General features: G+C 43.1%; 1 protein-coding gene across 1 annotated transcript in view; it reads right to left on the reverse strand.

The window, feature by feature from the left end:
• LOC119295155 (dehydrogenase/reductase SDR family member 7-like) overlaps positions 1–241 on the reverse strand; it is a 5,941-nt gene extending 5,700 nt beyond the window's left edge. Inside the window, exon 1 of the mRNA XM_037573500.1 lies at positions 17–241. Within this exon, the coding sequence (XP_037429397.1) occupies positions 17–92 (76 nt within the window). The 5' untranslated portion in view covers positions 93–241. The remainder of the gene's footprint in view (positions 1–16) is intronic.
• Between the last annotated feature and the right edge of the window lie 13,527 nt (positions 242–13,768).

The following is a 13,768-nucleotide window of genomic DNA, read 5'->3' on the forward strand; positions in this document are numbered from 1 at the left end:
ACGCGGCGCTGCTTACCGTCGGCGGTGGCGAACTTGAAGAGGAGGAAGGCGGCGGCGCCGGCGCCGGCGAGGAGCGCGAAGAGGAGGAGCATTATCGGCTGTCGAGCGGTGCGTGGTCCACGGCGGCGGCGCGTTCTCTCGCTGTTTTGATGTGAGCGCGAGGGAGTGTGACCGTGTGAGTTGCTGGGTGGAGAATTTCCGGTTGTGCTTGTTTGGCGTGGGTCTGTTCTCTGTTGCGGAAGTGGTTATGGGTCGGCTGCAGCCGCAAAGATGCTACGCCGCGAAAGTGGCTGCAACCTGCAACGATCTGACAGCGTGGACGTGACACTACTTATAGGCACAACATAGCACTTTGAACAAGCATTCACACTGCATTATAGGCACTTTGAGTTGAATGAAACCCTTAATTGACACCCTAGTCGAGTCGATATGAAACTCTAAATCCTACCCTAAACCCGAGTTGACACCTAAATCGAAGCCTCAAGTGCCTACATGAATCCCTAAATCAGGCGGACAAGGGCTTACCGTCATTGACGAAGACATGACAAAGAAGGTGAAGAAGCCGATGGGAAAAGGAGTGATTCTGGACTTTTAGGATAGGAGATCTGTTAGAGATGCCCTTATAAGCTCCCAATCAAAGGATATATAAAAACACCTTTACAACTCCATTGGTGAGTATAGGTATACAATTGGAGGGGGCGTACACAAATCGAGTCTACCTAGGAATGATATTGTTAACCTCAGTAGAATCGCTTTGGGCATGAATGGATTCTTAATTTTGTTTTGTAGCATTGCTTGACCTAGACTGGTGGCGTTATTTATACAGATTTATTCATTGGTTCCCAACTAACGGGAGGTGGTTGAGTAGTCACTGTGGAGTGGGAGGAGGTGCACCAGCGCTAGCCCTGAGGCCACGTCAGAGGTGGAGGCTTCTCCCTTCTTCGTCCTTCTTGGATCCCAGCGTGGATGTGTTCTTCCCTTGCTCTTGGACGTACTTGAGGTGTTCTTCAAGGTGGGGTGAAATGGAGGCTGTCCTCCTTGCCTGCTAGGTGACTTACACACGGCTCCCTCAAGATGGATGCATATATATAGCTCATGCTAAGCCCTCTCCTTCATTGATCACCCACTTCCATCCAAGGGCTAGAAGGTGGACTATATCCTCTGAATAGCTTCCTTATCTTCTCCTGAAAGAAGGAAACAAACCAGGGATAAATCAGAGTTAAAACAAGAAAGTTACAATGCTTTTCGTGATCCCAACCACACAAGCACCAGTACAATGACACGCGATCGGACTGATGGTCGACTATCCTTCTAGTCTCGTGCAATGTTTTGTATTTTGACCGCCCTTTCTTCACTCCGGCTTCAATTGAGGTGATCTTGAGCTCATTGGATTCATATTGATGGGACGCACAACATCTAAGTATTAGATCTTCAATTAGTGCATATTGTGGGGAATTCATGTGTCAAAATCTCCATCGGCCTTGCATCTAGTGTTATTAACTTCTTCAGATGAATCCCAACTTGGCTCTATCCATTAAGTCCATGGGAGTTCCAAAGTACCTTTGCATAAAAAACAACGAAAACCTACAAAAAAAACTATAATCAGTATGTAGTGCTCATGATTAAAAGGTACGAAATCGGGTAACTCTACAAAACAAGCATAAAAGGGGCTCAACAGAACATGATATGAGGAATTTTAGTGTCATGATATGCAACAAATGAGCCAAAAAACATGGTGCACTTGAAAGCCAAACTTTAGACACGTCAAGCGACCAACAAAGATTTTGAAGCAATTTTTTGGAGCACTTGAAAGCCAACCTACTCCCCTCTTGGAACCTTTTCTTAGTATACTCCATCTACCTTTGCTCCATCCTCCAATTCTTAGTAAGAAAGAGATTCTACATTTTCTTGAAGAGTTTATTAAAGATCTATTGGGGAGTTCATTCAAGCGACTTTACTCTTTTTATTACTCTTAGAGGGTGTGCGCCTCTCCTAGAGAGTTAGGAAGTCATTGAGAGCCTTTAAGGTGTGAAGGAATCAACAGTCTGTACAAGGCCCTAGTGATCACCTTCTTTGTGAAGATCATCCCCGATTGAGGCTTAGACCTCTGCGGTATCAAACCATGGTGAGATAGGTGGACAAATTCTTAGGCTCTTTGTGGGTGGCTGCTACCTCTTGAGCTTGCGTTGGTTTTTCCCTTGAAGAGGAAAGGGTGATGCAGCAAAGTAGCGTAAGTATTTCCCTCAGTTTGAGAACCAAGGTATCAATCCAATAGAAGACAACACACAAGTCACCGAATACCTACACAAACAATCAACATCTTGCACCCAACGCGGTAAAGGGGTTGTCAATTCCTTCACGCTCACTTGCAAACGTGAGATCTGATAGAGATAGATAAACATAAAGTAAATATTTTTGGTATTTTTGGTTTATAGCTAGATCAGAAAGTAAAATATTGCAAAATAGTGGATGGGAAACTAGTAAGACGTAAACGAGAACTTATATGATGGAAAAGAGACCCGTGGCCATAAGTTTCACTAGTGGCTTCTCTCAAGATAGCAAATATTACGGTGGGTGAACAAATTACTGCCGAGCAATTGATAGAAAAACGCAAAGTTATGACGATATCTAAGGCAATGATCATGAAGATAGGCATCACGTCCGTGTCAAGTAGACTGAAACGATTCTGCATCTACTACTATTACTCCACACATTGACAGCTATCCAGCATATGCATCTAGAGTATTAAGTTCATAAAGAACGGAGTAACGCATTAAGTAAGATGACATGATGTAGATGAATTAACTCAAGCAATATGATGAAAATCCCATCTTTTTATCCTCGATGGCAACAATACAATATGTGCCTTGCTGCCCCTACTGTCACTAGGAAAGGACACCGCAAGATTGAACCCAAAGCTAAGCATTTCTCGCATTGCAAGAAAGATCAATCTAGTAGGCCAAACTAAACCGAAAATTCGAAGAGACTTGCAAAGATATCAAATCATGCATATAAGAATTCAGAGAAGAACCTAATAATATTCATAGATAATGTAATCATAAATCCACAATTCATTGGATCTTGGCAAACACACCACGAAAGAATATTGCATCGAATAGATCTCCAAGAACATCGAGGAGAACATGGTATTGAGAATCAAAGAGAGAGAAGAAGCCATCTAGCTACTAGCTATGGACCCTTAGGTCTGTGGTAAACTACTCACGCATCATCGGAGAGGCAATGTTGTTAATGTATAAGTCCTCCGTGATCAAATCCCCCTCCGGCAGGATGGCGGAAAAGGTCCCTAGATGGGATCTCACGAGTACAGAAGGTTGCGGTGGTGGAAAAGTGGTTTCGTGGCTCCCCTGGATGTTTTTAGGGTATAAGAGTATATATAGGCGAATGAGCTAGGTCAGGGGAGCTACGACAGGCCCACGAGGTAGGGGGTGCTCCCTACCCCCTTGGGGGGGCGCCCTCCTGCCCCTGGCCGCCTCGTTGCGTCCCCGACTTCATTCCCAAGTCTTTTGGTTTCCTTTTGGTCCAAGAAAGATCATCGCAAAAGTTTCATTCTGTTTGGACTCCGTTTGGTATTCCTTTTCTACGAAACTCTAAAATAGGCAAAAAAAACTGGCACTCGGCTCTCGGTTAATAGGTTAGTCCAAAAAATAATATAAAATAGCATATAAATGCTTATTAAACATCCAAAACAGATAATATAATAGCATGGAATAATAAAAAATTATAGATAAGTTGGAGACGTATCAGTGACCTTACCTAGGCCTTGGTGACCTTAGGAATTGTCTGAACCTTCACCAATAAGGGCTGCATTGATAATCCGAACCTTGGGAAGACGTCATCGTGTTTGTTGTGTTTGCAATCTCTTTTCTTGCTCCTACTTTATTGCAAGTTTTGCTTCCGCACTTTATTTTGTTGTAAACGTGCATGTGTAGGTTCCCCCTGGACAACCTAGTAGAGAACACCCCTCTTTACCATAACTCGACCATACACCTCTGTTTGTGATTTCTTGGCGCAAGATTGGGACCTTTTGTTGCATAGGTTGACTTTTGATGCAAGTTCATATTGTGTAGCATCAGTATAAAAACATCTTCAACTAATCTTGATTCGGTGTTGAATCAGGCCGACACATGAGTTATAGACATTATAATTTTTTAAGAATCGTATGCATGTAATATTTGTGTTAGAGAAACTATTGTTGCATATATGTAGTATTTTTGTTGCATATATTTGGGTTTCATTGCATAGTTTTTTTATTTGATCTTATGTGTTTAGTTTGTGCGTTGCCTCTGATTTCGGGTTGAATTTTGTAGGAGCCGCCAAGTGATCGCCGACTTTGAATAATTTTGATTTATGTTGACCATACCTATCTACAGGTTCTTGAAGAGTTAATGAGCGAGAGATTCTATAGTTTCTTGAAGAGTTGATTAAAGATCTATTTGGGAGTTCATTCAAGTGACTTTACTCTTCTTGTTACTCTTGGAGGGTGTGTGCCTCTCCTAGACGGTTAGGAGTCATTGAGAGCCTTCAAGGTGTGAGGGAATCAAGAGTCTGTACAAGGCCCTAGTGATCATCTTTTTTGGGAACAACATCCTCGGGTGAGGCTTAGACCTCTGCGGTATCAAGCCATGGTAAGATAGGTGGACAAAAGTGCTTAGCGGGCAACCTTACCTAGGCCTTGGTGGCCTTAGGGCTTGTCCGAACCTTCACTGATAAGTAGAATTGCGCCAATAATCCGAACCTTGGGAAGACGTCATCATGTTTGCAATTTCTTTCTTTACTCCTACTTTGTTGCAAGTTTCGGTTCTGTTAGAATATATAACCATATTGTATTTGTATAGATATACGGTTGTATATGTGTAGTCCTTGTATACGTGTCCGTGTATTGCACGATACAAACTCTGCCTTGTAACCTCTATATATTGATCAATACAAGGCACCGTAACACATGGTTTCCCAAATATTACATGGTATCGAGCCTAAAACCCTAGTCTGCGTCGCCTTCCTCCTTACGCCGCCACTGAAGCCACCACCCCACTCGCCGCCGCACCCACACCGCCGCCTCCATGTCGCAGCCCGACGCGGACGCGACGAACAAGGTGCTGGCCACGACCAAGGAGTGCCAGGACGCCGAGGCCGAGGCCGCCAAGGCTAAGATGCCTCTCGCGACCGACGCCGATGGGTCCGGGACGAGCGCATGGTCTTTCTCCCTGACCTCGCTGCATGCCCAGGCCGTTGGCCTGCACTCCATCAAGGGACACGTTCCCGCCGAGCTCGCGCTTGACACCGGCGTTCACATCAGTGGCGCACCTTCTTCTGCGCCGCCTGTCGCAAGTACGCCCTCATGGATCACCTCGACCTCGATGCCCCCGATGCACCGACCCTGGAGTGGTCTCTCCTCTACGCCACCATCGTCTCTTGGCTCTATGGGTCTGTCTCACTCAACATCCTCAACGCTGTCATGACGCCCGATGACGATCCTCTCACCGTTGAGCTCTGGAACATCATCTGAAGGAAATATGCCCTAGAGGCAATAATAAAGTTATTATTTATTTCCTTATTTCATGATAAATGTTTATTATTCATGCTAGAATTGTATTAACCAGAAACTTAGTACATGTGTTAATACATAGACAAACAAAGTGTCACTAGTATGCCTCTACTTGACTAGCTCGTTGAATCAAAGATGGTTAAGTTTCCTAGCCATGGACATGAGTTGTCATTTGATTAACGGGATCACATCATTAGAGAATAATGTGATTGACTTGACCCATTCCGTTAGCTTAGCACTTGATCGTTTAGTATGTTGCTATTGCTTTCTTCATGACTTATACATGTTCCTATGACTATGAGATTATGCAACTCCCGTTTACCGGAGGAACACTTTGTGTGCTACCAAACGTCACAACGTAACTGGGTGATTATAAAGGTGATCTACAGTTGTCTCCGAAGGTACATCTTGAGTTGGCGTATTTCGATATTAGGATTTGTCACTCCGATTGTCGGAGAGGTATCTCTAGGCCCTCTCGGTAATGCACATCAATATAAGCCTTGCAAGCAATGTGACTAATGAGTTAGTTGCGGGATGATGTATTACAAAACGAGTAAAGAGACTTGCCAGTAACTAGATTGAGCTAGGTATTGAAATACCGACGATCGAATCTCACGCAAGTAACATACCGATGACAAACGGAACAACGTATGTTGTTATATGGTTTGACCGATAAAGATCTTCATAGAATATGTGGGAGCCAATATGAGCATTCAGGTTCCGCTATTGGTTATTGACCGGAGACGTGTCTCGGTCATGTCTACATAGTTCTCGAACCCGTAGGGTCCGCATGCTTAACGTTAGGTGATGATTTATATTATGAGTTATGTGTTTTGATGTACCGAAGGTAGTTCTAAGTCCCGGATGAGATCGGGGACATGACGAGGAGTCTCGAAATGGTTGAGACGTGAAGATCGATATATTGGACTACTATATTCAGACAACGGAAAGGTTCCGAGTGATTCAGATATTTTTTGGAGTACCGGAGAGGTACGAGAATTTGCTGGGGAGTATATGGGCCTTATTGGGCTTTAGGGGAAAGAGAGAGGGGAGGCTGCGCCCCCCCAAGGCCTAGTCCGAATTGGACTAGGGGGAGGGGCTGCGCCCGCTCCTTCCTTCTCTTCTCTTTTCCCTTTCCTTGACTCCTACCCCTACTACTTGGAAGGGAGGGGGGGGGAATCCTACTCCCGGTGAGAGTAGGACTCCTCCAGGGCGTGCCATAGGAGGGCTGGCCCTCCCCCTCCTCCATTCCTTTATATACAGGGGCAGGGGGGCACCTCTAGACACACAAGTTGATCTGTTGATCTCTCCCATACGTGTGCGGTGCCCCCCTCTACCATATTCCACCTTGGTAATATTGCAGCGGTGCTTAGACGAAGCCCTGCATCAGTAGCATCATCAACACCATCATCACGCCGTCGTGCTGACGGAACTCTCCTGCAAAGCTCTGCTGGATCGGAGTTCGTGGGACGTCATCGAGCTGAACGTGTGCTGAACTCAGAGGTGCCATACTTCCGGTACTTTGATTGGTTGAATCGTGAAGACGTACGACTACATCAACCGCGTCGTGCCAACGCTTCCGCTTACAGTCTACGAGGGTACATGGACAACACTCTCCCCTCTCATTGTTGTGCATCACCATGATCTTGCGTGTGCGTAGGAAATTTTTGAAATTACTACGTTCCCCAACAGTGGCATCCGAGCCAGGTTTATGCATAGATGTTATGTGCATGATTAGAACACAAGTGAGTTGTGGGCGATACAAGTCATACTGCTTACCAGCATGTCATACTTTGGTTCGGCGGTTTTGTTGGATGAAGCGGCCCGGACCGACATTACACGTACGCTTACGCGAGACTGGTTCTACCGACGTGCTTTGCACACAGGTGGCTGGCGGGTGTCACTTTCTCCAACTTTAGTTGAACCAAGTGTGGCTACGCCCGGTCCTTGTGAAGGTTAAAACAGCACTAACTTGACGAAATATCATTGTGGTTTTGATGCGTAGGTAAGAACGGTTCTTGCTTAGCCCGTAGCAGCCACATAAAACTTGCAACAACAAAGTAGAGAATGTTTAACTTGTTTTTGCAGGGCATGTTGTGATGTGATTTGGTCAAGACATGATGAGATATAAGTTGTTGTATGAGATGATCATGTTTTGTTGAAGTTATCGGCAACTGGCAGAAGCCTTATGGTTGTCTCTTTATTGCATAAGACGCAAGCGCCAAATAATTGCTTTACTTTATCGCTATGCGATAGCAATAGTTGCAAGAGCAATAGTTGGCGAGACGACCATGTGACGACACATTGATATAGATCAAGATGATGGAGATCATGGTGTCATTGAAGGAAATATGCCCTAGAGGCAATAATAAAGTTATTATTTATTTCCTTATTTCATGATAAATGTTTATTATTCATGCTAGAATTGTATTAACCAGAAACTTAGTACATGTGTGAATACATAGACAAACAAAGTGTCACTAGTATGCCTCTACTTGACTAGCTTGTTGAATCAAAGATGGTTAAGTTTCCTAGCCATGGACATGAGTTGTCATTTTATTAATGGGATCACATCATTAGGAGAATGATGTGATTGACTTGACCCATTCCGTTAGCTTAGCACTTGATCGTTTAATATGTTGCTATTGCTTTCTTCATGACTTATACAAAGTTCCTATAACTATGAGATTATGCAACTTCCGTTTACCATAGGAACACTTTGTGTGCTACCAAACGTCACAACGTAACTGGGTGATTATAAAGGAGCTCTACAGGTGTCTCCAAAGGTACATGTTGAGTTGGCATATTTCGAGATTAGGTTTTGTCACTCCGATTGTCGGAGAGGTATATCTGGGCCCTCTCGGTAATGCACATCACTATAAGACTTGCAAGCAATGTAGCTAATGACTTAGTTACGGAATGATGCATTACGTAACGAGTAAAGAGACTTGCCGGTAACGAGATTGAACTAGGTATTGAATACCGACGATCGAATCTCGAGTAAGTAACATACCGATGACAAAGGGAACAAACGTATGTTGTTATGCGGTTTGACCGATAAAGATCTTCGTAGAATATGTAGGAGCCAATATGAGCATCCAGGTTCCGCTATTGGTTACTGACCGGAAACTGTTCTAGGTCATGTCTACATAGTTATCGAACCCGTAGGGTCCGCACGCTTAATGTTACGATGACAGTTATATTATGAGTTTATAGTTTTGATGTACCGAATGTTGTTCAGAGTCCCGGATGTGATCACGGACATGACGAGGAGTCTCGAAATTTTTGAGACATAAAGATTGATATATTGGAAGCCTATATTTGGATATCGGAATCATTCCGGGTGAAATCGGGATTTTACCGGAGTACCGGGGGGTTACCGGAACCCCCCAGGGGTTAATGGGCCTACATGGGCCCTAAGGGAGAAGAGGAGGGCCGGACAGGGCAGGCCGCGCGCCCCCTCCCCCCTAGTCCGAATAGGACAAGGAAGGGGGGGGGGCGCCCCCTTTCCTCTTTCCCCCTTCCTTCTCCAACAAGGCAAGAGGGGGGAGTCCTACTCCCGGTGGGAGTAGGACTCCTCCAGGCACACCCCTAGGGGCCGGCCGCACCTCCCCCTCCCTCCTTTATATACGGGGCACCTCATAACACACAAGTTGATCTTCGTGATCGTTCCTTAGCCATGTGCGGTGCCCCCCTCCACCATATTCCACCTCGGTCATATCATAGCGGTGCTTAGGCGAAGCCCTGCGTCGGTAGAACATCATCATCATCACCACGCCGTCGTGCTGACGGAACTCTTCCCCAACACCCTGCTGGCCGGAGTCTGGGGATCGTCATCGAGCTGAACGTGTGCTGAACTCGGAGGTGCCGTACGTTCGGTACTTGGATCGGTCGGATCATGAAGACGTACGAATACATCAACCGCGTTGTTATAGTGCTTCCGCTTTTGGTTTACGAGGGTACGTGGACACACTCTCCCCGCTCGTTGCTATGCATCACCATGATCTTGCGTGTGCGTAGGAAAATTTTGAAATTACTACGTTCCCCAACAGTCATTCCGGTGACGATGGAGATCATGACGATGCTTTGGAGATGGAGATCAAAGGCACAAGATGATGATGGCCATATCATGTCACATATTTTGATTGCATGTGATGTTTATCTTTTACACATCTTATTTTGCTTAGTTCGATGGTAGCATTATAAGATGATCTCTATCTAAATTTCAAGGTAAAAGTGTTCTCCCTGAGTATGCACCGTTGCTAAAGTTCGTCATGCCGAGACACCACGTGATGATCGGGTGTGATAAGCTCTACATTCATCTACAACGGGTGCAAGCCAGTTTTGCACACGCAGAATACTCGGGTTAAAATTGACGAGCCTAGCATATGCAGATATGGCCTCGGAACACTGGAGACCAAAAGGTCGAGCGTGAATCATATAGTAGATATGATCAACATAGTGATGTTCACCATTGAAAACTACTTCATCTCACGTGATGATCGGACATGGTTTAGTTGATTTGGATCACGTGATCACTTAGATGATTAGAGGGATGTCTATCTAAGTGGGATTTCTTTAAGTAATATGATTAATTGAACTTTAATTTATCATGAACTTAGTCCTGATAGTATTTTGTAAATTATGTTGTAGATCAATAGCTCGCGTTATTGCTTCCCTATGTTTTATATGTGTTCCTAGAGAAAACTAAGTTGAAAGATGATAGTAGCAATAATGCGGACTGGGTCCATGATCTGATGTTTATCCTCATTGCTGTACAGAAGAATTATGTCCTTGATGCACCGCTAGGTGACAGACCTATTGCAGGAGAAGATGCAGACGTTATGAACGTTTGGCTAGCTCAATATGATGACTACTTGATAGTTTAGTGCACCATGCTTAACGGCTTAGAATCGGGACTTCAAAGACGTTTTGAACGTCATGCACCATATGAGATGTTCTAGGAGTTGAGGTTAATATTTCAAGCAAATACCCGAGTTGAGAGATATGAAGTCTCCAACAAGTTCTATAGCTAAAAGATGGAGGAGAATTGCTCAACTAGTGAGCATGTGCTCAGATTGTCCGGGTACTACAATCGCTTGAATCAAGTGGGAGTTAATCTTCCAGATAAGATAGTGATTGACAGAGTTCTCTACTCACCATCACCAAGTTACTAGAACTTCGTGATGAAGTATAGTATGCAAGGCATGACGAAAATGATTCCTGAGCTTTTCGTGATGTTGAAATTGACGAAGGTAGAAATCAAGAAAGAGCATCAAGTGTTGATGATTGACAAGACCACTAGTTTCAAGAAAAGGGCAAAGGGAAAGAAAGGGAATTTCAAGTAGAATGGCAAGAAAGTTGTCACTCCCGTGAAGAAGCCCAAAGCTGGACCAAAGCATGAAACCGAGTGCTTGTACTACAAAGGAAATGGTCACTCGAAGCAGAAATGCCCTGAATATTTGGTAGATAAGAAGGATGGCAAAGTGAACAAGGGTATATTTGATATACAGGTTATTGATGTGTACCTTACTAGTGTTTATAGTAACCCCTGGGTATTTGATACTTGTTCGGTTGCTAAGATTAGTAACTCAAAATAGGAGTTACAGAATAAACAGAGACTAGTTGAGGGTGAAGTGACGATGTGTGTTGGAAGTGGTTCCAAGATTGATATGATCATCATCGCACACTCCCTATATTTTTGAGATTAGTGTTAAACCTAAATAAATGTTATTTGGCGTTTGTGTTGAGCATTAATATGATTTGATCATGTTTATTGCAATACGGTTATTCATTTAAAGTCAGAGAATAATAATTGTTCTATTTACATGAATAAAACCTTCGATGGTCAAACACCCAATGAAAATAGTTTATTGGATCTCGATCGTAGTGATACACAAATTCATGATATTGATGCCAAAAGATGCAAAGTTGATAATGATAGTGCAACTTATTTGTGGCATTGCCATTTGGGTTATATCAGTGTAAAGCGCATGAAGAAACTCCATAAAGATGGACTTTTGGAATCACTTGGTTATGAATCATTTGATGCTTGTGAACCGTGCCTTTTGGGCAAGATGACTAAAAACTCCGTTCTCCGGAACAATGGAACGAGCTACTGACTTGTTGGAAAAAATACATACCGATGTATGCGCTCCAATGTGTGTTGATGCTCGTGGCGGGTATCTTTATTTTTTGACCTTCACAGATGATTTGAGCAGATATGAGTATATCTACTTAATGAAGCACAAGTCTGAAACATTCAAAAAGTTCAAAGAATTTTAGAGTGAAGTGGAGAATCATCATAACAAGAAAATAAAGTTTCTACGATCTGATCATGGAGGAGAATATTTGAGTTACGGGTTTTTCATTCATTTAAAACAATGTGGAATAGTTTCACAGCTCACGCCACATGGAACACCACATCGTAATGGTGTGTCCGAACGTCGTAACCGCACTTTATTGGATATGGTGCGATCTATGATGTATCTTACCAATTTACCACTATCGTTTTGGGGTTATGCATTAGAGACATCTGCATTCACTTTAAATAGGGCACCATCAAAATCCGTTGAGACGACGCCTTATGAACTGTGGTTTGGCAAGAAACCAAAGTTGTCATTTCTTAAAGTTTGGGGTTGCGAGGCTTATGTGAAAAGTTTGAACCTGATAAGCTCGAACCCAAATCGGAGAAGTGCGTCTTCATAGAATACCCAAAGGAAACTATTGGGTACACCTTCTATCAATCCGAAGGCAAGATATTCGTTGCTAAGATGGATCCTTTCTAGAGAAGGAGTTTCTCTTGAAAGAAGTGAGTGGGAGGAAAGTAGAGCTTGATAAGGTAATTGTACCTTCTAATTGGAAAGTAGTTCATCACAGAAATCAGTTCCAGTGATTCCTACACCAATTAGTGAGGAAGCTAATGATGATGATCATGAAACTTCAAATTAAGTTACTAAAGAACCTCGTAGGTCTTCCAAAGTACAGTCCGCACCAGAGTGGTATGGTAAATTGGTAACACTATTCTGGAAGTCATGTTACTAGACCATGATGAACCTACGAACTATGAGGAAGCGATGATGAGCCCAGATTCTGCGAAATGTCATGAAGGCCATGAAATCTGAGATGGGATCCATGTATTAGAACAAAGTGTGGACTTTGGTGGACTTGCCCGATAATCGGCAAGCCATAGAAAATAAATGGATCTTCAAGAGGAAGACAGACGCTGATAGTGGTGTTACTATCTATAAAGCTCGACTTGTCGCAAAAAGTTTTTCAACAAGTTCAATATGTTGAATACGATGAGATTTTCTCACTCGTATTGATGCTTAAGTCTGTCCGAATCATGTTAGCAATTGCCACATTTTATGAAATCTGGCAAATGGATGTCAAAACTGCATTCCTTAATGGATTTATTAAAGAAGAGTTGTATATATGATGCAACATGAAGGTTTTGCAAGCTCCAGCAATCCATCTATGGACTAGTGCAAGCATCTCAGAGTTGGAATATACACTTTGATGAGTTGATCAAAGCATATGGTTTTATACAGACTTTTGGAGAAGACCTGTATTTACAAGAAAGTGAGTGGGAGCTCTGTAGCATTTCTAAAACTATATGTAGATACCATATTGTTGATTGGAAATGATATAGAAATTCTGGATAGCATAAAAGGATACTTGAATAAGAGATTTTTCAAAGAAAGACCTCGGTGAAGCTGCTTACACATTGAGCATCAAGATCTATAGAGATAGATCAATACGCTTGATAAGATTTTTCAATGAGTACATACCTTGATAAGATTTTGAAGTAGTTCAAAATGGAACAGTCAAAGAAGGAGTTCTTGCGTGTGTTGCAAGGTGTGAAGTTGATTAAGACTCAAAACCCGACCATGGCAGAAAATAGAAAGAGAATGAAAAGTCATTTCCTATGCCTCAGTAATAGGTTCTATATTGTATGCTATGTTGTGTATCAGACCTATTGTATACCTTGCTCTGTATTTGGCAAGGGAGTATAGTTTTGATCTAGGAGTAGATCACTGGACAACGGTCAAGAATATCCTTAGTGAGGACTAAGGAAATGTTTCTCGGTTATGGAGGTGATAAAAAGAGTTCGTCGTAAAGAGTTACGTCGGTGCAAGATTTTACATCAATCCAGATGACTCTAAGTCTCAATCTGGATACATATTGAAAGTGGGAGCAATT

The sequence above is a fragment of the Triticum dicoccoides genome, chromosome 4B, assembly GCF_002162155.2.
Source record: "Triticum dicoccoides isolate Atlit2015 ecotype Zavitan chromosome 4B, WEW_v2.0, whole genome shotgun sequence".
NCBI classification, from domain to species: domain Eukaryota; kingdom Viridiplantae; phylum Streptophyta; class Magnoliopsida; order Poales; family Poaceae; genus Triticum; species Triticum dicoccoides.